The following is a 27,122-nucleotide window of genomic DNA, read 5'->3' as shown; positions in this document are numbered from 1 at the left end:
ATTTCAGGGAGAAGGGACAGTAGATAATCATGAGTTGTCCTAGCAAAAGACTCTCTCTGGGCAATGGTCAGAGAAAGGGAAAACAATACCATATAAAGAAGGTGACATGTATACACTGCTATATATAAAACAGATAACCAACAAGGACCTACTGTATAGCACAGGGAACTCTACTCAATACTCTGTAATGATCTATATGGGAAAAGAATCTAAAAGAGTGGATATATGTATAACTGATTGACTTTGCTGTACACCTGAAACTAATGCAACATTGTACATCAACTATACGGCAGTAAAAATTAAAAAAAGAAAAGGCGTATCCAGATGATTGAGGATTACAAATTCTTGGTAAACAATCACAGGATTTATTCTTAGGACAAAAATTGGGAGTCCCTGAACACACTACTCTTTTTTAAAACCTTTCCAATGACCTGTTCCTAATAGGAAGGATGGAGTGGTTAGGAAGGATGGAACAGCAAGGGTAGGGTCTGCTGTTTGATTTTATTTCCTGAATATTGCTCTGCATTTCACAACATTTATTAGAAGTATGCTCTGAATATACAAATACAACATCTATTCCTTTTTATTTTTCAAAGGTCAGCTTAAGGAACCCTTAGGACAGTCTCTCTACCATCTTCCAATAAGACAGAAGTTCATTATCCCAACTCTAGGAACTTATGCATTTAGTAATTGACACCGGAAGAGTAATCCAGCTCTGGATCAAGATAAAAGGCAAAACCAAGTCCCTTCCCCATTGCTTTGCCTCTACTGCCCTGCAGCTGTTGCAGTTGTGGGTGGCACAGACGATGGGGAAAGCCTAGTCTCCCTCCATCAAGTCCTGACTAAAGGAAGAAATGCATGGTGGGAGCTTGGAGGGAAGAGGTAGATCCCAGCAGCTGGTCTCCTATTCTGCCCAGAAAGATGGGTCGCCAAGAAAAGAAAAAGAAGTGCTAAATGTGGGCAGATCTAAGCTTAGAACGCAGCTGCCTATTTCCTCAGTCTCTGAGCAGCTGAAAAAGGACCAATGCCCACTAATTTCTATTTTGCCTCTTAATTTTGCCAACCAACTGGAGTTGTGAATTGCCTTAGTGAAAGCTCTTCATTATCTAACTGAAAAGATGAGGTTTAAAACAGTGTACAACCATAACTTCCATTCTTACCACACGTAAACAGTCATTTGTTCCCCTAGTTTATTGCAAACATATCTGTACTTTGTTCACTTAAGATATTGAGACACCACCAATGATCATTCTTCAGAAACAAGAACTTTTTATTTGGTTAAAAGGAGCACAGAGACATTTGAAGACCAGATAGTTACAACTCTCTCTTGAGAAGAAGGAGCCACAAGCATTGAAGAAACTAGAAGATAGGACGGAGGCACCCCAGTTTACTCTCTCAGCCAAACGTGAACAGCGAACACGTGATCATTGATGCCCTCCAACCCATTTTTATACTAATTCAGTTTCTTTCCTTGCGGAAATGTCAGTGTGCTGTGCTTAACTGCACACTAGTGGTGACCACTCAACTAGTCCCAACTGTAAAACCGCCTTATATGCTGACAGAGGCTAAACGGAGCTAGGAAAAAACCTTAGACAAACTCTGTAGGTATCGGCCTCCAGGGTCAGTCCCAGACCCCACACAACCATCTTTGTGTTGTTGGCAAGGTAGGGGCCAAATCGATTCCAGAACCCTCAGAGAGCTACTTGTGGTTACATAGGCAATACGTGAAGACATATGATTTATATCATGTATGCCACTTTTGTTGCTCTAGATTGAGTATATTATTGTTTATACAGCTATTAACAAAGTTATTACAAAATCTGTTGAATTTTAAATGCAAAATAATTGTAAGGCACATGTCTTGCACAACTGAAATTAGACAATTCTTGCCTCCAAGTAAAATATTTGACTAGATTTATACCACGGTTAATGAAATAACTTCTTATTTCTGAAGAGATTTCCTAAACCTACTCTGACCCAAAGCAGAGAAACTAAAAGAAGATGAGCCATTTCTAGAAAAGAAACTTTTTCTATGGTAATATATTTATGTGTGTGTGAATTCAGTTGACAACAGTGATACATTTCTTTAATCAAAACAGCATGTATTTAAAAATGAAACACTGTAAAAATAAATACAAGAACAGTCCATTTTTATCTAACACTTATGTAAAGGAAAAATATTTTGCACACTGTAAACTTCAATGCAATTTACCTTACATTAACTAGATTACAACTTATGAAAGGTGAAAGAAACAAAAATAACTGCTTCCAATGCACATACTTCTCTGATGTGTTCATAGCAATTTAATCTGCATGGTCCATCCTATTTACTTGAAGTTTTGGTGCATCCTTTAGCAAAATAAGCATGTCTCACTCCATTATCAGCACAGCGTTATTTTATAAATGAAATAATAAACATATAAAAATTATTTTAATATTTGCCTCAAGGGGGAGCTTACAGTTCATCTTGTACATCCTTTGAGATTTCAAGCCATTCCAAGCTAATGTTCTGATGCCATTCCTTATACAGATCCAGAATTACAAAACTCTATTTTCTTTTCTGGAGCCAAGTCAATGAATTGTTATACTTCCATGCCACTTTCTTTCCTGGTGCTTTTTGAAATCCACAGTGTGGACTGGTGTGGGCTAGTTTTTGTTCTTCCTTTACTGAAAAACAGAAGAAGTAATAAGTTCAATGTCTGAGACTTCTTATCAAACTAGGCATGTCTTGGTCCAACTGGAGATATGTCAGACCCTTATTATGAAAGCGTCTTTCTTCTCTCACCAGCATACTTTTCATTCCTACAAAAAATTCTAGATTATTCCAGTATGTGGAGATGGTAATCAGTCTGTCTATCAGACATTGCAGAATTCCTTCAAAGAAAGAAATGAAGTCTTCCTAAACAAGCCTGAGTCATACAATTTTATATTACTTAACTGACTTCAATTTAACTGTGAATTTGTTACTAATAAATTACCGTATCTAAATGATATGTTTTAAAGATTTGCACCCAATTAAGTAAGATCAGTACATCTCTATCTATGAAGTCATCTAACATGAATGGAAAATAAGCCAAGCAAAGTCTATGAAAAACATGAAAGTTTCCTAAATGGTTAAAACAAAAGGGTGGTTAAGTTATTAATGTGGCTTTTGTGTAGCATTAGTATTTATTTAATTTAGGAGTTATTATGAGTTAAGGAAACAAGACTTCTTATTTTGAACATGACATGGAATGACAGAAGCCATCATGTGTACCAGATTGGAATTTAAACTTTCTGCAAGGCATTCAGATGACAATGGAGTTGAGTCTTTGATGAAGTTTCTCCTTGCTTTCCTGGAAGAAAGGAAAAAGGGGAGGATCTAAGAGAGAATGAATTAAGCGCTAACAGCTTAATTTCAGAGGTAGTCTATGTTGATTTATTTTCTCACTCTGAGAATTTCAAACAAGTGAAAACTCCATGGGTCTTCAAAGTATAAAAACCTGGAAGACTTGAGAATGAGCGGAATCTCCACAACAACACACTATTTGGAAGAAGGAAAACGAACTTCAGAGAAAACTCCAAAAACAGGCACTTTACTAATGTTAATTTTAGAAATGAGAAGGTCTACATAATTTTTTTCAAATCCTTTTTTTTTTCAAATTGATTTGTTATTTACAGCTCTTCTGTAACAGTTTGGCTGGGTTATGGGGGGATTTATATCAAATCCTCGCTCTACTTCATTGTTTGTCGTAATCATAAATTTTCTTTCCATCTATAGCCTTAGGAATTAAGGGTAAAAATTAGATATTTACTATTGTCTTTATTCTGCATAAAATATTGAAAAATAATTTTAAGTGTGTTGTGTATATATATATATATATATATATATATATATATATATATGAAAGTCAAGAGGACAAAATATGTCACAATAGGTAGTATTAATTTGCCAGGCTTTATTTATCATTATTCAAAATGTCTTCTTTAAACAGCCAGTAAATCACAGGTTGGATTCTTTAAAAAATTTATGTGAACCATTTAGAGTTTACATCTATTTAATTTTTTTTTCTGGGGCATTTTTATTTAGCAATTCTTTAGGGTTCATTTCAGGAAAAGAAGAAGATGAAGTAAAGTCAAAAGAGAAAAATGACTTATTTGCAGGTCCTTCCCTGAAGGAAGCATTCTCTTAATCAGTTGTTATTTAAAACACTTGGACAAAGATGTCTAATTTATTCTAGCAAGCACGCACTAATTAAAATCCACATCTTTTCCTTTTTCCTTTGATACATATTTATATTTCATACATTAATGTTTTAGTTTAATTGCCAAACTGACACATATGAAAAAATTTCACCTGTAACTCAGGGTATGCGTAAACAGATATAAAATAATACTCTCAAGAATCTTGCTGTTAAGACACATCACTTTATTTCAAGATGCCTACTAAAAAGTAACCCATTTTTACCATTATACTATAGTTCTTATACTCAAAAGATCCTTTGGCAATAAAACAGAAGGCTATGAATTAAAATTTTGAAAAGGTACTACAAAGTTCACTTACAAAACTCAAGTCTTTCATACAACTTGAGGTCAGGATTGAAAGGTTTAGCATTAATGCTTATATTTAATAAAAAGAGACAGTGTAACATAGTTGCATATGTTGTGAGCTTATAAGCATTCACATTTCAGGTCCATCACACACATTAGCTATGAGACCCAAGGCAAACTGTGTGACTCATCTAAGCCACCATCTTCTCAACTGAAAAATGGAAACAGAAGGATACCTACTTCATATGGCTTGTGAGGATTAAATGAGATAATTCATAATCCTATAATCGAGGTATATTTTATTAGATTATGTATACGGGTATGTACTGACAGACATGAAAATCAAAACTTTCTTAAGACAACTTAAAAATATAATTTTACGCTAAATTTTTAAAGAGTCCTGAAAACCTATTTAAAGCTTTTCAAGTTGTCTCTGCATATATGAGTTATTTACCTTTTATGCAGCATCTGGAAACAGCAGGTTCCGAAAGCAACCAGTATCAGTAAGAGCAATGGGATCGTTGGTATAACAACATAGATTAGATTGGGAATTATTCCTACAAAAGTAAAACAGTCTTAACGTAAACAGATATTTGAGGCAGGATTCTGACATGAAAGTTGTATAAAATCTTTCCAAAAAGTTAAGGCAAAGTATAATTATTATCAATAAGATTCCAAGTACAGTTCTTCCCAGAATACTGAATAATCTAATGAAATAATATATTCATGTTTCATTAGAAATTAAAAACAAAATATACTGCATGGTTGCCATGCTCCACTTAAATGTCCATATTTCCAAAACTATTATTAAATCTTCAGTTAAGATAGGGACTGGTTTTTACAACATATTAATAATCTCAGTTATCTCGCTTCATTAATCCTTCTCAGTTATTACTTTGAGAAACAAGTACTGATTATTAACGAATAATCATGATTAAAATAATTGTTGATTTATTGGATATGTAATTATCCTAACTAATAAGCCCAGTGCCATGATGATATGCGTGACTCTCTGAGATTAAACCAAAATATGTAAATATTAAATGATGATAGAGTCATAACCTAGAGACATAAGACTACAGAGGCATAAACACTTGATCTTCATTAAATTCTAAAATGAATCATCTTTTAATCCTGTTCTATCACATTTGATAACGTTAGGTATTCTTGGTAAAATAAAAAAGTGCCACACTGATGTCCCATACAGCTTAAAATGACTTTATCAAACAATTTTTCAATGTCATAGGAGGGTAAATATTCCTAATGTAATTATTTACTGATCTATTTAATTAGATTTACATGTTCTGAATGGTTTTAAAATCAGACACCTGAAAGTGAAAAGCGCTAAAGTTTAATATCATGTCCATACAAGAAAAGCAAATTGGAAAACTATGCATTGAGCTAGCAAATTGAAAGCCATCATCATAATTAATCTAAATAATTCTGGTCAAAGTGGACAGGATTTATATCAAACTCTCCATTTAACTGCACATCATTTCCTTTGTTAAGAGAAGAAAAATTAACTGAGGTCAAGTGATGGGGTATTTTGGGGATAATCTGCTATGTTTTCATCCACTCTTGAGCCTGTTAAGGTGACTGCAAGCATTTTAAGGATTCAAGACGCATTTCCTTTCCTTTTCAAAAGACCATCATGATCCTTTACATATAAGAGTAAAGAAAAAAGAAAGTATTTCATACTTTTTCATGGATTTTGCATCACCTGTGGAAAGACTTTGAGACTTTGGGTCTTTGGCTCAATCTTTACGAAGTAACTAGTATAAATTAATATTCCTGTCCAATTGGCATAGGGCCATGCTAAAACAAGCCCCTAAAGGAGCCTAAGAGCAGTTTTTGACTAACATGAGATTTGCACTGGGATTGCATTTTGTGTCTTTTGCAGACAGTGGCGTGCTGGAGACACAGAGTTGAAAGCTCATTGGATGCCTACTACCCAACCTGCTGTTCAGTGATGTCACTTGGTAGCTTGAAACTGACCAGGGTGGGAGTATCCACACCACAGAAAACTCAAAGTCTACAAATAAGGCTTTTTTAAGCCCAGCCCACCGCAGCCAATCCCTAAACATTTAACAGTACCCAACTGTATATAGGCCACTGAATGCACCCATTTACATCATAACACCTACATACTGGGGAAGATCCTTGTGGATCCACGTTTTGGTGTAGGATATACTTAGTTTAGTACTAGATACATCCACTTAAGTGAAAATAGAAAGAAAACAAAATAGGTTTTTCTATTCAAAAACTAGCTTAGCATCATTTGTTCTAACCTAGTCCTAAAGTAAATTTCCATAGGCCTATATTTAGTGCACTATTTCACCAAGCAACAAGAAAAGTTGGGGCCAACGTGAAGCAAAGTGTAAAAGTACATTTTCTTCTCTTGATAGGTGAGTTAGAGACATGTGAACTAATTACCTGCCTCAGTAACAACCACGTTTTGATGAGTGTCTCCAGGTTGATTTGTAAAATAAGTCTTTTCTATCGGAGCTGTTGGATTAATCTCTGTAAATAATAAGTGCAGTTGTCATACATAATGATAAATAAGACAAATACAAATGCAGATGAAAATAAAAGTTTATTATAAAGCAAAATAAACATTGATTTCTAAAAAAAATTCCAGCTAATTGTATTTTGAATTTAAATTTACATGAAATGATCTAAGTATAAAGTCAATATTTAATTACCTCTGAATAAAGATCTCTTTGCAACTTGGATCCACTGGGTGAACCCCTGTAACCCCAAACTGCATTTAGCAATCCAGAGCATCTATGCTGATGATAACCGACTACAGGTAATAATGACAAAGGAGGTACAAAAGTAGGAAAAGATAGGCAAGAATTGGTGAGCATAACATGAGACACTAACTGCGATTCAAAGACCAGCTGGATTATTTCTGTACTATTATTGGTGTATAATTTAGATTTCTCATCACAACAATAAGCAGCAGATAACTGCATATGGACTGCACCTGGAATTGATGATTCGAGTAAAAATGTTCTAAAGCACATTTCTGTCCCCTACAAACAATGTCATCTTAGATTTGCTTTCCAATAGTGTCTACTTCTTTAAAAAATAATCATAAATTAAGGCTTGCAAGTTGTTTCTTTCCCTGGTTTTATGAGGCAAGATTTCTTCAATTGTCACACACTTGAAAACTGTTGAAATTTCTTACAATGACCTGGTACTGCTCTCTTGCCTAATTTTTTTTTTTCCCTAGGGCACTATTCATTAAATTAATAGTTCAGAGAAAATAAATTGAATTACTAAGAAAATAACCTGTAAATTTGTTTTCATTTGTTCCAAAAATATAATTCTGTTTATTTTTGTCAATTAATGGAAAAGAAAAAAACACATGCAGCATCTTACATTAGTTTTAGAATATTAAATCATTTCAATGTCGTGTTTACTCTAATTTGGTCACATAGTCTCTATTCATTAGAAGCTTAATCATACACCATCCTATAATGATATTTATTATTCTTATACACGTATATTACCCTGATACTTTGCCCGACACAGTCCTAGCCTACACAGAATTTAGGCACTCTATGCCCCTAGGTGCTCAACTGGTATTTGCTGAACAAATAATACAGATATTATGCAATTTATCAACATAGAACTGGTTATCTTTAAAATATTTTAACAAACTTTACTGCAACTGCCGATTAAGTAACAAAATTTTAGAAACATAATCTCCTACATACTATTTTTAATGTCTAAGAGCGAGAGTACTTAATGTAGGGCTTCCCTGGTGTCGCAGTGGTTGAAAGTCCGCCTGCCGATGCAGGGGACGAGGGTTCGTGCCCTGGTCAGGGAAGATCCCGCATGCCGCAGAGCGGCTGGGCCCTCTGTGAGCCATGGCCGCTGAGCCTGCACATCCGGAGCCTGTGCTCCGCAACGGGAGAGGCCACAACAGTGAGAGGCCCGCGTGCCACAAAAAAAAAAAAAAAAAAAAAAAGAGTACTTAATGTAATTTTAATAAATATAAAAATATTCAGAAGTATCCCCTTAAAATGTCTTTGGATAACACTGACAGACCCAAAGAATAGATATTCAACGCACAGAACAGTAATAACAACAACAAAAAAAAAGGTGGAGAAGAGAGTGAGAAAACTCAGCCGTGAATTATTCAGTTTCTGTAGAGCTAGGTTAATTTTTTACCACTTCGGATATCAGTAGCCATGCTATTAGACAGTACACAGGAACAGAAGCAGGAGACTAAGTTCACGTGGTACTTTTGGTATAGTTGGAGAAAAAAGTTCAAAATAATCTGTAAATTGTAATTAGTCTCACTACTTGATCCTCCGATCCCCTCACCACTAAGAAGTTAACTACTGGGCTTCCCTGGGCGCAGTGGTTGAGAGTCCGCCTGCCGATGCAGGGGACACGGGTTCGTGCCCCGGTCAGGGAAGATCCCGCATGCCGCGGAGCGGCTGGGCCCGTGAGCCATGGCCGCTGAGCCTGCGCATCCGGAGCCAAAGAAGTTAACTACTTACCATCAGAAAAGCACTGACTATACAAGCAAGGAATTTAATCAAACCAACATCCTTCATAAATAAGACACTAAGCTCAAGGAAAGAAGGTTAACTACATAGAAAATATATAAAAATGAAAATATTTAAAGTAAAACAAAGTAGAAAAATTCCATACATTAATAATTCTAGGAACTTTTACACTGTAGAAGTGTACATGTGCTTCAAAAACAAAAAATACGTGAAAGAATCTTGTTAAAAAACTATAGGTATTTGAAGATTTAGGTAGAATATAGAAGATAAATGAAAAACTAATTTTATGTCTAAAATGCTCTTCCATGAGTAACATAAACCTAGACTACCTAATACAAAACAAGAGGATTCTGGGGAATAGTGACCTGAATAATGTGGTAAATATGATATAAAATAAAATAAAATACAAAGGGTCACCTAAAAGCTCAAAGAATGAAGATAATATTGTATTAAGAATATGCTGTAATATACTTTGTTTCATTTAATAGTTTCAAGCACACAGTGTCACAAATTTAAAATATCAAAGAATTTCAACTTCATATTTTTCTAGGAAAAAAATTAAGACAAAGAACCTAAGTGTGTAACAGATATAGCTTTGCAAAGGCTTCTAGGAGGGTAATGATGCATTTAGCAACCAAGAGGTTTAAAGACTAAACTCACCAGGGATAAAGAAAGTAGGCTAATATACTCAAGAACAGGATAAACATAAGAGAAGGGTAAATCTAATCCAAATAATCCCTTGTGCTTTACAGTCTTATGAGAAGAAGAAGACTCATGTAATTTCAACAGAATAATGGAAATAGCAGTACTTGATTGTAATTGCCTTCCATGAACACATGTTATGAGGTCAAGCAGACAGCCCTTGGAAGAGTTCAAATGAAACTTCCAAACACTGAAAAGAGGAAAACAGCAAAAAAAAAAAAAAAAAAAAAAAAAAAAAAAAAAAAAAAATCCTCATAGCCTAAATATCTAATTTGACTTTCTTTGATGATTAAAACGATGAGTTTACATCGTTCTGATTAGTCTCTCTTTTGGTCAGATATCAATTCAGTTGAGTTGTTCTAGTCAAAGGAACTCAAATTTACTATTTCAACAGGAAACCGCACTAGCGTAGCTCAGGTCAGTGCGATCTTCCCACGTGCTCCATACGGCAATAAGTTGGAGAGTTCAAACAAAAGCGAACTGCCTGCCGAGGCATATTCCAAAGAATGAGGATCACGCGGAGAACGAGGCACACGCCCCTACTTTTCTGCACCATGGTTCTCTGACTTTCACTGAGGAGCACAAACCAAGTATCACGTCATGAAATGATAAGCTAATGTCCCAGGAGAATGTTGATTGCTTCCCTTAAATTCACCAGAAAATCTAAAGAACTACGGATCAGATGTGTAAACCTACAGGTGCTTTGGTGTCTTACACCTACTTCACACACACTATACTAAATTTTGAAATATTTTTAAATAGATATTTATTCTTCATAAAATCTGTTTACAAAAACACAGTTTGGCCTTAATATTAGAAATAATTATTTTCTCTTAAAAAAAACCCCTCTGGATGTTTTCTAGTTGCTCCCTTCTATTTAACTCATAGGGCAGTTTGCTTTATAGCCTAGTGTGCTTCAATACTTTGTCATCAAACTGCAAAGTAATTCCATGTTTCACAGCAGAAAAACAAAACAAGCCAAAGGTAGTGAAGGTTAAAGATAAAACTTAATATAAGCAAATATGCACAAAATCTGCTCCTACGGAATTACAATGCTTCCTACCTGGTTCATACTTGCAGATGTAATTGTGCTTCATGTTGCACCTGTCGTCATTCCACTGGTAAAGGTAGGGACCCCCGAGGCCAGGATTGGCTGTTGGCTGATGATACATCACAACACACTTTTCACTTCCACAGGAAGGTTCATCAGTATACCAGTTTCTGCCAAGTACAGAGCAGCAGGAACACTTCTCAGTGACTTCGCCTGTTCTATTCTGACATCCTCTAGAGATAACAGAAATCTCCCTTTGTCCTCTGCCCTCTGAGTAGCCCCCTTTGCGTCCTCAGGATCCCTACTCACCGGTACTGGGAACTACTTCCATCGGACCACTGGTAGAGATCTGGGCAGGCACCAGATGTTTGCCCCTCTCCATTTCTCCAAAGCCCTATCCAGAAATCACCATCAGAAATCCCGGTTCCTGGCTTTGTCAGGTTTTGCAACATGCTTTCTATTAACTTCTGTTCTGCTTCATTCTCAAGGCTGAGAAGGACTCCCCCTTCACTCTCACAAGCCAGGCGTGCCTCCTGAAAGCTCACTCGGCTGGATAGCTCATGGAAGTAGGCCATCTTGTAGCAGGGATGTTTGAAATCAGCAAAACATACCTTTTGGCCTGAAGAAAAAAGATGCCCATGTACTGATTATCTGAACTATATTCATAATGCTACTTACTACAAATTAAAATGAAAGAACCAATCAAAACAGAAACAATCTGCCAGAAATGCTTCTCCCATTGAACCGCTGCATAAAGTTTATTTTCTAGATTCTTATTTCAATTTACAAAAGCAAATTGATTCCCTAATAAACTTGTAACATAAACTTTTAAACACAGTATATCAAGGAAATTTTTGTAAAGGGAAGTCATAATTCTCCTGGCTTAGATTTTGAAAACTGACACCATAGTGAGTGAAAGTAGCTTAAAAAAATGTCAGGTATTCACAGTAAAGGAAGCTAAAAGGTCAAAATTATGAAATAAGAATCATAATTCATAAAGGAATTATTAAAAACAAGTAAAAAAAGCAAATTTACATAAGGTATCATGAAGTGAATACATTTAAATAATTGAAATTTAAATAAAGTGGCAAATTTAAGGTGTAAATATTTGTTTTTATTGTATATATCTGAGAGCAAATACATTAAAATTGAAAGTTAACAGAAGTCAGAATGAAGGTAACACTAATAATAAACAATTTATTGGGGACTTCCCTGGTGGCACAGTGGTTAAGAATCTGCCTGCCAATGCTGGGAACACAGGTTTGAGCCCTGGTCCAGGAAGATCCCATGTGCTGTGGAGCAACTAAGCTTGCGTGCCACAACTACTGAGGCCACGTGCCACAACTACTGAAGCCCACACGCCTAAAGCCCGTGCTCCACAACAAGAGAAGCCACCGCAGTGAGAAGCCCGTGCACTGCAACGAAAAGTAGCCCCTGCTCGCAGCAACTAGAGAAAGCCCACGCACAGCAATGAAGACCCAACACAGCCAAAAATAAATAAATTTTTAAAAACCAATTTATTAATATAATATTGTATTAGAAGTGACAGGTTAACTTGCTAGAGTACTTATAGAATACTCAGAATTTGGAGGTGAAATTGAAAATGTAATTTTTATTTTCACTGGTATTTTAAAGGTTTTTATAAATTACAGCACTCAGTTTAACCATCTATCCTGATATCTATTAATGATTTTAGAAGTCACTATATAGAGAATATAAACTTGTGTCAAGATATTAAATGGAACCACAAGTTAAGCTTAAAATAATTCTTGAGACCTCTTAATGAAATATCACCTTTTATTATCAAGCTTTATTGCTGTGACATCACTATACTTCTGCTCAGACTACATCAGTGAAGACTTAAATACATAGGCAATGAAAGTCTGACTTAAAAGCCCTCTTAAAATTGAATTTCACATACCTCTAGGAATTGAGCACAATGAATATTCCTAATTACTTAGTGACATAACTACAAATATGAATGATCATATTGGGTCATAATACAGCTATATATGTGTAACAGGGATATTACAGTGTACAGGATTTAGCAGTGGAATTCCTATTGTTGTACTGTTTACACCTGTCTCTTTCTTTTTTTTTTTTTTTTGCGGTACGCGGGCCTCTCACTGCTGTGGTCTCTCCCGTTGCGGGGCACAGGCTCCGGACGTGCAGGCTCAGCGGCCATGGCTCATGGGCACAGCCACTCCGCGGCATGTGGGATCTTCCCAGACTGAGACACAAACCCGTGTCCCCTGCATCGGCAGGCGGACTCTCAACCAGTGCGCCACCAGGGAAGCCCTACACCTACCTCTTTTTACCACCAAATATGTATGCCAAGATTATAGACGCAATCTCCAGAACAGTCATGCTGTTTTGTTTTGTTTTTCATTAGCTTCCTTGGTTCACCTCTGATCTCTGCTGTCAACTTTAAAAACTGCCGTGGATCCCTCTCTGTCACTGTTCCTTAACCACAGCCTGCTGTCCACAGCTTCCACTACCCTTTTAGTCCCTCTGATTTCAGCTTGAGGTTTGACCTTGGAAAATAGACTATCTAGTATTTTATGTAAAATTAAGGCAAATTACTTCATGCTAAGAAATCAAGGCATAGTTTCACTGCTTACAATTCTTGTTGGGATTGAAGGCTTTTTCACTACGCATTTAATTTTGTAGCCAATCAAGAAAATTTGACAGTAGTGAAGCGCTGGTGGGGGGGGGGGGGGTGTGTATTATATTTAAACATTGGCAAAAAAAGTAAAGCATTCAAGCTTTGTATTCTTAATTACAATATATCACACTGAGCCAGCGTCGGTATCACATCCATTCTCCCCCAGAATCAGCAATTAATGACTGGTGATGACACTTAGAGGCAGGAGGGAGCAGAAATCAGTGGAAGGCCATTAACCTCACAACAGTGTCTGAGTAATAGGCATTCAATAAGTTGACACTGCTGAGAACAGCCAACTAATAACAGAGCAGTTCCAGCAATGCAAGCAAGACAGCCAGTTGTCCTCTTTGTCTCATTAACTGTGATCTGGACCCAGGAGCAACACACTGAATAATAAGAACAAATTAAGAGACTGCCCCAACTAATTGTTAATGAAAAATAACAGGCTCCTATGAGTGACCACGGGGAAACTGGATTAAAGAGACGTCAAGAGGACAAACCAGTCTGAAACAAATAATCCTGGAGAGATGACCACGGAAGTCCCAATGGTTGATCCTAATAAAATTATTATTTTTTAAAAACTTCTCCTAATTTATTATTAGGGTTTGTGATGTCTTCATTGTTTAAAATGGTTGTTCCTGGAAATACTCTAGCAATGCCATTAAGCCTAGTGATTTTTATGCCTGTATTTTTAAAGCAAGCTCTGTTTCCATTTTTATCTTCTACATCTTTTTCATATTTCTAAGTCTCAAAATATATCTGGACTACATTCCCTTGAGTTTTCAGTTTGTTCAGTTTTTTACTCCAAGAACTCTCAGACTTCAATTTGATTCCAGCACTTGTGAAATATTAAGTTGTCCAATGAGATTGTTTTGCAAGATAATAGAAAGAAGCCAAATTAAAAAAAAAAAAAAAAGATTAGCCAGAAGTTTTAATGAGTAAAAATTATTTATGTAACAAAGCCAGCACAAGTTCGGAAAATGCCTAGGTATGACATATATGCTAAAAGTCTCTTCTCATTATCTTTGACGTACTAAAAATAAATGCAGCAGAGATTTATTACTTATGGTGAGAATACAAGAATGATGACGAAAATTACCTTATTTATAAAATTAAAATAGCACTTCTAATTAAATACATAAGAGAGTTTTAAGTGTCTTGTAGAAATTCCTAATATCACTATTAGGTACTAGGAATGTCAATCTGTAGATAAGTGTTAGTCTGTAGAGAAATAATAACAATAATAATTAAAGAAAAATCCATAGACAGGGATTATATTTAAAATAATTAAGAACTAATACTGCACAAGCCCTGGATCACAGCCAGCCTTGGCACTCTCTATGCCGGGCATCCTCGCTTTGGCTGTGGATGATGGAGTGGTCCAAGGGTCTTAGATGAGGGGATGCAGACTGTAGTGGCTGCATAGCAGGGGGAATCTCAGAGGATCAGGACAGTGGCCAGTTACCAACTACAGACAGATATTAACTCCAAAGTGCCTTAATTGAATATCAGCTGTGTCCACAAATTTTAAACTGAAAAGTCACTAGCAGTTCAGATCTAGCAAAGCAGTTTTAAGGAAATTATAGATACATTGTAGTTTTTATGGTATCTCTATATAAAAATCAGTTAAAGCTGACACTGGGAATTTCTTCATATCCAATTCTCTTTTACTACTGATTTCCACCTTATGGTGCAACTTTGGTCCAAGTTGCAGCAAAATCAGCAGAAACAGCAGCTACTGAACTGCTCACCACGATTTCAGCTGATCACACTTGGCTGTAATAGCAGTGGAACTCCCAACAGCTGGGAAACAAATGTTGCCCTAATTCCCAGAAAAGTCCCATTAATACGGATCTTCTCGAAGCAACTTTCCCACTTCGGTAAAGGCTAATCTTCTTAGGGAACACTTATAATTAGCTCCTTTCTCATTCTGTGAGATCACATAGAGAATTTCCTTTTCTCTTACTTTTAAATATTATATTCAGATAAAATCCTCCATCGACTATTTTGACCAGCAGAAAGCTAGTCTTCCATCTACTACATCTAATCTTCCATCTACTATCCTACCACCCATAAAATATTCAGATAACCATAGAGTAGTTTTTATCACACTAAGGCTACCTTGATACTGTCTAACAATAATTTACTAAATGTTACCTAACACCTGTAGTGGGAAACCTCCCTTGATTGTTGGCTTATGTGCAAGAAAGACCTTTCACCCAGGATTCTACATCTCCTGGTTTCATACATACACACACACATGCACACACGCACACTCACACACAACTACATACATACACATGCACTTTAGAGATAATTTTCAGTATTGCCTACTAAAATAAACATTCCTATCATTATCACAGCTAAGATTCTGCTACTATTTCCATGCATAGATAATTCTGTCCTTTTTCTCAGTCATGAAAATTCCTTTAGCGCTAAATATTGGCAGAGTTTTCGATGCTTTTAGCAACAATGTAAAAGCAGGGCCAAACTCATAAAGTCATGGCAGTTTACTTTTTTCTTCCTGAATAGAAAGGATCTATGACTTGGCTTTGATTTGCTTATATTTATCAATTTTCTGGAAGTTAAGTCTTCATTTAGTTATGAAAGTAAGAACATTTTTCTTATACCTCACACTATAATCATATATTGTCAAATTAAATAAGCATTGAATTTATATCATATTTTTCAGTAAAAACATGGAAGATTATGAATTTCTGTTGTTCAGTTATGATCTACCTTTAGTTGCAAAGAAAAAAACCAAGTTGTACAAAAGAGGACCTACATGATAAATCTTCCCCAAAGCAGACTGACCAGACTTTGGACATTTTACTAGAATCCCACAGAATAATTTGTTTTTCATAATTCTTTCTTACTCTACTCAAAATCAAAGGAATAAATATGCTGCAACTACAACATACAATGTGACATGACCTCCAATAGTAAAACTTTCAAACTAAAAAAGGGAATGTTCTCAACCATAAGTATTCTGCTTTCAGTGTTCAATATTACACCTACTTTTTAAGACATTTCATTATAAAAATGTTTTGTTATAATAAATTTTATTTTTTCAGGAAATTTTATAATGCAATTAATTGTATAGTGCACTATTAAGATTGTGCTCGAATCCGTTTTCCTATATTGATAAACAACCAAAACTGTAGTCTTGGTCATTGTTTGCATGATGGTGGCATCTGCAAGCCCTACATCTCCACCTGGGAAGTATCACAAACTTTCTGAGAAGGGTATGAAATTTATTTTTTTAATCCAGTATTTGAAATCAAGATCTAGATAATAAATTGTAAACCAAGTAGATAAATTGTAAACTGCGTGAGTGAAGAATTCAAGCATTCAATCACTAAGAGCTGGCTTGGAATCCCAGAGCTGTACTGGAACTGTGGGGATGTTGGGGACATTATTTAAACTTTCCTGACCTCAGTTTTCTCACCTAAAAAGTGAGAGTGGTTAGGAGTTTTAAAGAAATAATGACAATAATAATAGCCTGACAGGGGACTTCCCTGGTTGTCCAGTGGTTAAGACTCTGCGCTTCCACTGCAGGGGGCATGGGTTCAATCCCTTGTCAGGGAACTAAGTCCCACATGCCATGTGGCATGGCCAAAAAAAAAAAAAAAAAAAAAAGCCTGACATTTATCAATAGTTTAGTGCGCAGGGCCTCACTGCTAGCACAATCCACACCTTTGGGTAAATTAGGAAAGATGATCTCTCCTGGTGATACAGGCTGCTCAGCTTGAAAAAGTTATGCTCTCCTCCAGGTTGCCTCAGCTGCAGGCACAGGGACTGCCGCGTTGAGCGCCTCCTCACAGCTTCCTGGCCGGCAGCTGTGTCCATGAAACAACCTGCACTACTGTGTTTGAACCCCTTTAACCCTGCAACAACTCTGTGATGAAGGTGCTTTCATCCCATTTTAAAAATGAGGCAAGGGAGGCATAGAAAAGTTAAATAATTTGCCAAACTCACATGGCTCATAAATGGTCAAGTGTTTAGAACCAAGCAGACTGGCTCCACAGTTCATACATGTCCCCAGATTTCTATGCTGCCTCCATGGAGGTCTCAGATATATTTTTCTAAAGTGAAGAATTTCATGAATAAAGGGATTGATTAATATGTACATTATTACTGTGACCTATGTTACCACGTTCAGCATTGGTCTGTTATTGATACCGGATGGCTAACATATACTAGGGGTTGTACATTGAGGGTTTGTTTCTAAGCAGAATGTAGATTTTCTTTTACTGAACATTTAGACACAGGATCCATATTGGAACATCGATCTCAGATTTTCAGACCTTTTATGTCCTTAATGATTTTTTTTATCTAGCCCTTCTATTTTCCAAGTAAAACAAACAAGGTCCAAACTGAACTTTTTCCCAATTACAAGGAGTCAAATTGTCAGGCTGTGTTACATTATCAGTAATATGTTAAAACAGTGAAAGAAACAATCTTGTGTCCATCCGCCCACCTGTGTGCAAAGTACCTAACAGAAGAGAGAGGGTTGGAGAAAGTAAAATTGCTAGTGAGACCATCAGCTGAATTTCCACTTTGGACACCTTTATACAACACTGTCCACTTTCTAATGTTAATGTAACAGATATTGCCATCTTCCAGAAAAAGAATTACAAAAACAAAACCATAAAATGATGAAAAACAGCCGTCAAGGATTAATGGCTATGGTGAATGTGTAGTTTATTACATGACTGGTAATAAGATTAATTTGTTCTTTTCTTGCCCAAGAGATACTTAAAGTAATTGCATCTCTGAAAACTGCACTGTCATCACTTTATGCTTTTGATGATGTCATGGAAAATAGTACCCTAGGCTGGAATACGCTCAGCAGTTTTTTCTTTTTAATTTTAAAAAGTTTTTGTATCTCCCTTGATCTAGGTTACTGGTCACCACCCATGATTTTGCAATATTCTGTGGCATTCGCGTGATCAAAACGGAAGTGTCTAAATCGCCCAGTCTTCTAAATAAAATGTTTGCCAATTTAAATAAGCTCAAATTAATACATATTAAAGTGTTCTGCAGAAATGTGGCGGTACCATGAAATACACTTAATGCTTTCTGCAGCATAAACAGGTTGATGGATCACTGCTGTGTGCACTAAAAAGAGAAAGTAAAAACAAACACACACATTACTTCAAAACACTTCAAATGCTTAAGAATATGCATGTGCTCTTCAGACATATCCTCCCATCTCAGAGACCTGAATTTTGAACTCTTCTTTTTCATATGTATCCTTATACCCAAAAGTAAAATCCTCTTACCTTTGTTCTAAAGATGTCATTACCCACCAGTCACTTCACAGATTTAAATGATGGCAGACCCCAGAGATATCCTCTACACATCTGTGTGTACAACAAATCAGTACAGGTCCAAGACCTTAAAAGTAGTTCCCAAGTTAGAATTACAAATTCACTAAAAAAATGTTTGATCATTATCCTTATAGTTTATATTTTTATTGCCTATCCATGAATCAAAATAAGCATAGCCAGTAATCTACACAAATACTTTTCTATTACTGCTAGCTGCTATTAAATCTTATGGGGCAGATTATGATGATGTTTGAAATGTTATTTCTCATTTAAATATTTTCACTTCATTTATAAATAATGCTCTCAACTTTAAAAAGCGTGGTGTAGCTAAAAGTATCAGAAAGTATCTTATTGAATAAAGTACTAAAATGAGAATTGCTATAAAGCATTATTTTGAGAGTTCCTGTCTTTCTTTCTGCAGTAATTATTTTGGTACACTGAATAGAAATTATAAATGGTTGTGCTGATATTCAATAATTAGAAAATGTATTCCATATATTGTAAGTATGCTCCTAATAATGGCTCCAAAGAGTTTGTTTCACTTGACAGACAGCTGAGTAGAATTTTGGTAAATGGTCCCTAACGGCATGAAAAAGTTTATGTACTTCTCAAAGCTTAACATCAACCAGGGAGACTTTAGACCTACTTGCAAAATGTCAGGCTTTAAACGCCTCTGTACTCATGCCATTATGGCTGAAATACATATTGTAAAAAATTAGTCTTCAAAGGATAAAATCACAAATCAATTTCTAATGGTTAGATTTCAATGTGAGTTTGTAAGGCCAAAGACAATTAAATTATTCATAAGAAAAAACATAACTGTTTTAATATCAAGTAAACATCATCATTTATGTTAAATCAAATAGATCATGTTCAGTTAATTAGAAATTTTCCAGATGGCACCTACAAGATGCCTATAAATACTTAATAGGAAAACAGAGCAAAAGGTTTGCAGCAATTTATGCAATAATAGAACACAAAATAAACTTTTCATCAACAATTTTTTCAAGTTTTTTTTTAACTTTATGTATTCTTTTTCTCCCTTTGCAAAGTTTAAGGCATACAATAAGAATATACCTAGTGGATATTATTTAAGTCAATGAAGTGTTTCTATGTGTTTAAGAAACACCTTATGCTCAAAGCCTGATCTCTGCTGTTAATTCATTTGCAAGAATAAATCTGACAGAGACAAGGGCAGTCAGATAAGTAATTTACACATTCAGATGAGTTTTATGGTGAACTTATTTTTAAGCTAAAATAGGGGGAATGGGATCTAATGCTATGGCTTTTGTAACCTCCTTGTTTGATACTGTAAAGTTTTCATTTTATAAATGAATAATAATAACAGCCTGAAAAAAATGTAAGCAACACGCACTTCCAAGTGACATTTCACAATGTATTTAATTCCAGTGTCTCCTGAGGGCCAAAAAGTTAGTGGAGAGTGATTGATAACCAGACATTGAAGGATTATATTCAGAAGATGTAGAACATCACATTGCTGAGGGAAGATCAGTAACGATTAAGCTTAATATGCCAGTTTCTAAAGGTCTAGTTTCACTACTGATTAAGTTGCTGTTAGCTGTCATCTACCTCTACCTCTAGTGACACCTGTTACACAGATGCACAGAACGTGAAAAGGAACTCGTGCTTTTTACATTAAAAAACTTCCCACACTTAAAACACATGCCCACATACATTCAACAAATATTTATTGCAACACTTTAATTAGCATCACAAGAGATTTCAATAAGGATAGCCATGCTCAATTTTCCTGTAAGGTCCTGTTCATTCATCCTAGGCTTTTGAGAATCTTTATGTTTTTTAAGAGACCTTCCCCAAAAGTAAGGGAGAATGAATGCAACACGAGTTGCTCAACAATAGGACAATGAAAGTGGAAGGAAAAGAAAAATCAAAGCCAGCTCCGGGAAGCTTGCCAATTCCGATCCATTTCCCTTGCACTGACTCGACCGACCTAATTGGGCACCCACTGTGTGCACAAACCTGCATCGATGACCATGTACACCTCAACCCAACTCGAGCAGACTTCATGTTCTGAGAAGTCCCCAACTTGGAATGAGGTGTGTAAGGGCGTCCTCACACAACGACCAGTCCCCTGGTCTTTGTCAGCCCTCCTGAGAACAAAGGCTGCATGCCCCTGGGTCTGTGAGCCCCACACGGCGAACAGGTCTGGTCTCGGAAATCATCTGAGTGAACCCTGTGCGGGCGAGGACTGAAGTCGAGCCAGGACGACATGGGGTAGCATTTCTGCAGCGGTTCCTCTGTCTCTGGGCTCCCTCTGCCTACGCCGTACCCCACCCCTTCTACAGGTACCAGCCCTACCCTGCGGCCAACTCTCTTACAAAGAAAGTCGACATTAGTCCTAGACAACGCTGTACTGCTCAGGATGAAGCGGGGCTCGCTTCTCAGCTACTGAACCTGGCGCTTCCAAAACAGTTAAACTTTTCTGTGTGTTTAGTGGGGCTGGGGAGAAAGCAGAATACAATCAATTCCCCCCTGCCTCCTCCGGCCCCCTACCTACCCCGCACGGGTTTCCAACCCCTCGGAGAGCCTCCACCCCAGGACAGGCCGGTCCGCACCGCCCTCGCGCCCCGCCGCCCTCTCTCCCGGCTCGTGCGCTCGGCGGATGGCCCCGGACTCACCGCTGACCACCCGGCGGCAGAAGGCCCCGTGGCCGCAGAGCAGTGCGGCGCCCAGCAACAGCGAGACCACGCGGCTCATCGCGGCGCGGCGGCGGCGGCTGCGGCGGCAGCAGGTGTGGCGTGGAGCGAAGGGGCCTCTGCCCGCCGCGCAGCCGGGGCTCTAACCCCGCTGTCTCCCTGCCTCCCCGCGGGGCCCTACTCCGGCCGCCCGAACCCGACTGCCCGGCCCCCTGCACGCATCGCCTCTGGCCAGACCTGGCGCCGGGCGCGCTGGTGCCGCGCGCGAGTGTGCCGGGCTAGAGCGCACGACCCTGAGGGTGCGCGTCTCGGGAGAGGCAACAGAAGTTAGGGGGTCCCGTGTCTATCCCAGAGGTGAGGCAGGAGCCTCGATTTGGATCCCACCGCGCCCTTGGCGCCTCTCCTCGGCCTCTGGCAAGTGAGGGGCTGGGCCCATGCGACCTCCTGGTCGCGGCTCCCGCAACAGCAAAGCAGCAGCTCTGCGCTGGAGGCGCCGTCTTATATACCCACATGCCGAGGTTCCAGCCCCTCGCGAGTAATAATTTTTAACTACTTCGTCTCTCCTGTCATGCGGAGCATCCCGGCCCCTCCCCTAAAAACAGGAGCCACTTTGCATAACAGTCCAGTCAGCGGCCCCACCTCCTCTCCGCTCCTCCCGGTTTCCTGTTTCCATTAGCTAGACGACTGGATACTCATTTGTGTAAAATGTGACAGCTTTGCTATTAAACTCTGGCGAAAGTTGGATCCATTTGATCTTCTCAAAGATTAATGTCCACGGGGATGCCAAGTTGTGGGGCCTTTTTTTTTTTTTTTTTTTTCTGTGCTCAATTGTTTGCTCATATGTATTGCTAGATGCAGGGCACTAGCCACTATTTAAAATGGATTGGCGGAGTGGGAGCCAAAACATGCTCCGTGAATTATACAGTGTGGCAGGTTTTTCTCCACCTAGGTTCTGCAAGTAGATTACTTCCAAGCAGGCTGTTTGACTAAGTTGCCAAGGAGTAAATTAAAGAGAATATTTGAAACAGTTTTCCCAAATGATTTCAATCTCAGTCTTTGTAGCTCTAGGGAAAACCATCAACATAAAATAAATTTTCTGAATACTTGGGAATTTCCTGGACATAAAGGTATGTATTTCTTTGTAATCATCTATCAGTGACCTGGGATTTACATCAGAAGCAAACCATTCTAAAACCTACAAAGGCACTTTTCCATAACATGACTTGGTCTTTATTGTAATAACAGTCCACCCAAGGATGCTGCATTTTCCTGGAGTATTGAAAAACAGTCCATGAGAGTTTTATCTATATCTAGTCCATGATAGGAACCCTGAGGAGGCTCTCATAATGGGCTTCAGTAGAACTGGTATTTTGCCATTATGTTGCTTTAAATGCACCAGGATTTGTTAAACGAAATCCTTTGGTTTTAATGATTTCGAAATCCTTTGGTTTTCACAGCACCTCCCTGTCTTTTGTTTTCGTAAGCCACGAGTACACTCAACACTTGTTGGACTGTTTTCTTAGGGAAAAAAAAGTCAATCTTTCTATAGTAAAGACAAGTCATATAGAATAAGAAATTCTAACACTTGGAAAGATCTTAAGGATTATTAAATCCACCCTACTCAAGAAAGCAGAATTCCAAAATAATTATAATATTGTCTATTACTTTATTTTCCTTATACAAATATTAAAGATAATTTATTCCAGGCCATGGGCAATTGGTAAATCATGTAAAGGATATGGATCTTGTGAGTTTCTCCACCAGCTAAAGGTCCAAAAGAAACAGGTATTGCTGGGATCTTGAATGGAAAATTAAAAACATTAAGTCCTCAAAGCAATTGGAGGTATATGTAAGCTCAGCCCTGTAAATCATGTCATAGAGTGTCACTGGGTATGACTGTAGTCAGAAATTTGTTCCAGGTGCCTTCAGAGTCCAGTGTGGAGGAAGAAATGTAATGATGACTGTGTGTATAAAGGCTATAGTGGAAGAAAGTGTGAATGAGTATCGTGGTTAGCCTGGAGGAATGAGGAATCAGGGATTTTTGCAGGAATTCTCTAGCCACCTTCAGGTTCAGTGTGATGATCCTCATTGGCTGATGACCTGGATGACTGCTCCAGGTGCCTGAAGAACTAGGTAGGGTTCTGAATGGGAGCTCCTTTCATGCCATCCTACTCCCAGATAATCATGTGGCTCAGAGCTATCATGGAAAGGTCCCTGTTTGGGAAGGAATGCCAGTGGATTACAATAGAAGCACTGGGTGTAATTTTCCACATATGGATAACCCCCCAAATGTCCCTAATGCCTAAAAAGCCGTCAAGTCCTTGAAGCCATTATTGGCAAGGGGGAGCCCCATGGTTTTCGTACTTCAGAAAATCCAAATTATATTAATAACTATATCCTCAATATGGTTGCACAGGCTTCCTAGTATAGTTTCTTATCTTTAGGCTATGATTATATCAGTTCAGGGTGGCCACGCCCATTAATTAGGGCTACTTAGCAGTTATTCTGGTAGCTGTTTGACTTCTCAGAACAAATCATTAAAGGCTCTTTTCAGATATGATGTTTTTGAGGAGACCAGCTGACAAGACAGGTTCTTTATTTGTTTCTCCATCACAGAAAACATCTGGATGGATCATCATTAAATTCATAGAGCACATTTTGGGTAGTCATAAGTATAGAATATTAGTGGTACTTGATATTCTCTTTGAAGAGCATGGGGCAGAGAGTGTCTGTCTTAATTTTTTTTTAATATAGCATATAGTAGGAGACAAACTTAAATATCAGCAAAATTCCTTTTCAAAAATACAAAGTTATGGAAAGTTAGGGGAAAGCAACAAATGTTAATTTTTTAAACAAATGACTTTCATTGTTTTTTCCTGTGAATACGCACAAGGCATCACAGGAGACAAATTACTTTCTCATAGCAAACATATTTTAGTCCCAGAAATTTAACTGTTTTTGGATCAATCAGGAGATGAGGGCTCCCACAAGAGTAACCAAGAGAACCTGAAGTTATGTGAAGAATGTTTGTGCATGTGTAGAGCTGGGCTTTCACATTCCCTGAAACCAAGGTGTGACAAGACCATGTGACTGGTGACTGGCAAATCAGGAGAGAGGTCTGTTGCAAGTCAAGATTCTTTGCCCAGTTTAAAAAAAAAAAAAAGCAACTCAAATGAGAACTTCAAACTGATTAGGCTAAGGAGTTCAACATTGATTCAACAACCTAAAACATTACTCTTCAAGGCCCAGAATAGAAAGGTGATCTCAACAAGAGTGATCCCAAAGAAATCTCAGGCAGAGTCAACCAATGCATCTCCAGAAGCTCTGAAACATCAATTGAGCAAAAATATCTGGAGTCCAAAGTCTTGGAAAGTGACATCAGGGCCCTTAATAAAACACTATGGAATCTGTATGCCCCAAATATACAACCTCCTCCTTCATTCTCCCTATTCCTTTTCAAACGTCTGCAATTCTCAGCAAGCATCTGTTTTGTGTGCCCATTAATAAGCCTCAGGAACAGACAGTCTGAATTACAGGTACTGATTTGCACTCAGTGGCTTCTCACTTGGGCAACTCTGTACAGTGGCTTCAGCCTCAGCTGGGTTCACTCATATGTGTTCCAGAGCAAAAAGTGACACAGGTGGTTGTCTTACTCAGTTTGGGCTGCTGTAACAAAGTACCATAGACAGGTAGCTTACAAACAACAGAAATTTGTTTCTCACAGTTCTTGAGGCTGGAAATTGGAGACCATGGTACTGGCATGGTTGGGTTCTAAAGAGGACACTCTTCTGGGTTTCAGACTGCCAACTTCTGGTTAGGTCTTCACATGCAGGAAAGACAGCTAAAGAGCTCTCTGTGGTCTCTTTTATAAGGGCACTAGTCACATTTATGAGAGCTCCACTCTCATGACCTAATTACTGCCCAAAGGCCCCACCTCCTAATGCTATCTCATTGGGCAGTAGGATTTGGACATGAGAATACGGAGGGGGATACAAACATTCAGTCCATTGCAATGGGCTACAAAGGGGATTTGTTATATTTAAAATTATTACAACTTTATATTAATATATTTGAAATGTTATTGGAATCCAATAGTAACTAGTTTATTCATTCTATTACACTTTAAAGATGGTAAATGATTCTCCTGAGCATTATCAATAACACTGCCAAGACATAATAAATATTTGAAAGTGAAAAATAAACCTATTACAATATAACCACTTCAGCAGTAGGCGAAAACTGTTTCTTTTTTTCTACATAATGGTTAGCTGTCACTTCCAGGAAGAGACCATTGAATCCAAGGTTTCTCCTCCCAATTCTTCAGAGGTGACACCTTGGCATTTGTGCAGTCCTGTGACTGCACAAGGATGAGCAGCTGGTCAAATTCCCCAGATCTACTTGTTCTTTTCAAACCATGTCTGTGCTATGGAATACGTGACCTGCCTCATTCAAGAGCCAGTTCTACTCTTCCTCATAATCCCAGGAGAAGCCTTAGTCTTTATAGGGCTATCTTAGGGAGCTTCACTGTTCATAATGCTGTTTGAAATTTAATGAAGAATTATATACACTATAAAAAACTACCTTCCTATCATTTAAAAGTTTAAATTTAGGAACTATTGAGTCTGTTACATGTTTTGACCATTCAGGTGATGGGTTAAAAATATTTATGGAACTCAATTACTAGAAGTATATGTTATCGGATCTGAAGGATCATATGAATTTATGTGAATGTGTAATTAAATATCAAATCAGTAAATTAAAATTTTCCTTTAGTGCTTCTTTATTAACTGAAAGCAATGCAATCAGTACCACTGTTATCAATTTACCATGGGCCAATACTTTTTATTCTAATCTTGGCTGAAATACTAAAACTGGTCTTAACATACATTAATACAAACAAGCAAAATTGAGGTAATTAAACCAAAAAAAAACTATAAGCTAAAGTCATCCCTACTTCAAGTATCCGGCTTGAATTACCTAGGTATGTAATTGACAAATTCCTTATTGAGTATGTAATATGGAAAAATTATTTGGCTAGCAGATTCATTAATGCAAATTTTTAGTTAATATGATCTTGGGCAAGTTTCTTCATTTCTTTTGGTTTTCACTTTTAAAATATAAAAAAAGAATGAGTTGAAGAAGTTCTGTGCCTCCTGACTGAATGGCATTTGGCCCCAGAAATATTTCACAAATTTTTCAAATCTTAATCTTTATGTGTACTAAGAATCATCCCCAGCCAGGATGTCAGTAATATATATAATATAAATACATACACACTAATTTTCCAGATGTATACAGATGCAAGTTTAATTTTTAAATGTCAATAAATTCATAAAAAAAATTTTCCACGTTTTTTATCAATATTTACCGAAAGAACAGTTGTTATTATGTGGGGTCATGGAAAAATATGTTTGTTAAAAATAGAGCATCATAGTCAAAGAGGTAGGGAATCACTGAAGTAGATTATTTCTAAAGTCCTTTTCAGCTTTATAATTCTCTCACTCTAAAGTTAGGAAAATCTAACACTTCTTTTCCTTCCTTCGTTTTTTTCTTTTCTTTCTCCTTCCCTCCCTCCTTCTCTCTCTTTCTTCCCTTGAAAACAGACAGTGTCAATTTATAACTAATGGGTCCACTCTCTTA

The 27,122-nt window shown here is 37.4% G+C and overlaps 1 protein-coding gene across 16 annotated transcripts in view; it reads right to left on the bottom strand.

Moving 5' to 3' along the window:
* Positions 1-1,246: 1,246 nt before the first annotated feature.
* The window catches only part of CHODL (chondrolectin), a 348,559-nt gene continuing 322,683 nt past the window's right edge, over positions 1,247-27,122 (bottom strand). For 10 of the 16 annotated variants that reach the window (XM_073804400.1, XM_073804394.1, XM_073804401.1 and 7 more), the window contains 5 exons: positions 11,116-11,425; positions 10,819-11,039; positions 6,964-7,050; positions 4,985-5,087; positions 1,247-2,667 (listed from right to left, as the gene is read on the bottom strand). In XM_073804400.1, coding sequence (XP_073660501.1) covers positions 2,583-2,667; positions 4,985-5,087; positions 6,964-7,050; positions 10,819-11,039; positions 11,116-11,381 — 762 coding nt within the window. In that variant the 5' untranslated portion in view covers positions 11,382-11,425 and the 3' untranslated portion in view covers positions 1,247-2,582. Of the gene's footprint in view, positions 2,668-3,256; positions 3,336-4,984; positions 5,088-6,963; positions 7,051-10,818; positions 11,040-11,115; positions 11,426-18,756; positions 18,866-21,164; positions 21,286-21,464; positions 22,008-27,122 lie in introns of those variants that run through there. The other 6 variants (XM_019922338.3, XM_019922335.3, XM_019922333.3 and 3 more) reach the window with 6 other exon arrangements.

This window comes from Tursiops truncatus, chromosome 4, assembly GCF_011762595.2.
Source record: "Tursiops truncatus isolate mTurTru1 chromosome 4, mTurTru1.mat.Y, whole genome shotgun sequence".
Classification (NCBI taxonomy): Eukaryota; Metazoa; Chordata; class Mammalia; order Artiodactyla; family Delphinidae; genus Tursiops; species Tursiops truncatus.
This window is presented reverse-complemented; position numbering and strand designations above follow the sequence as displayed.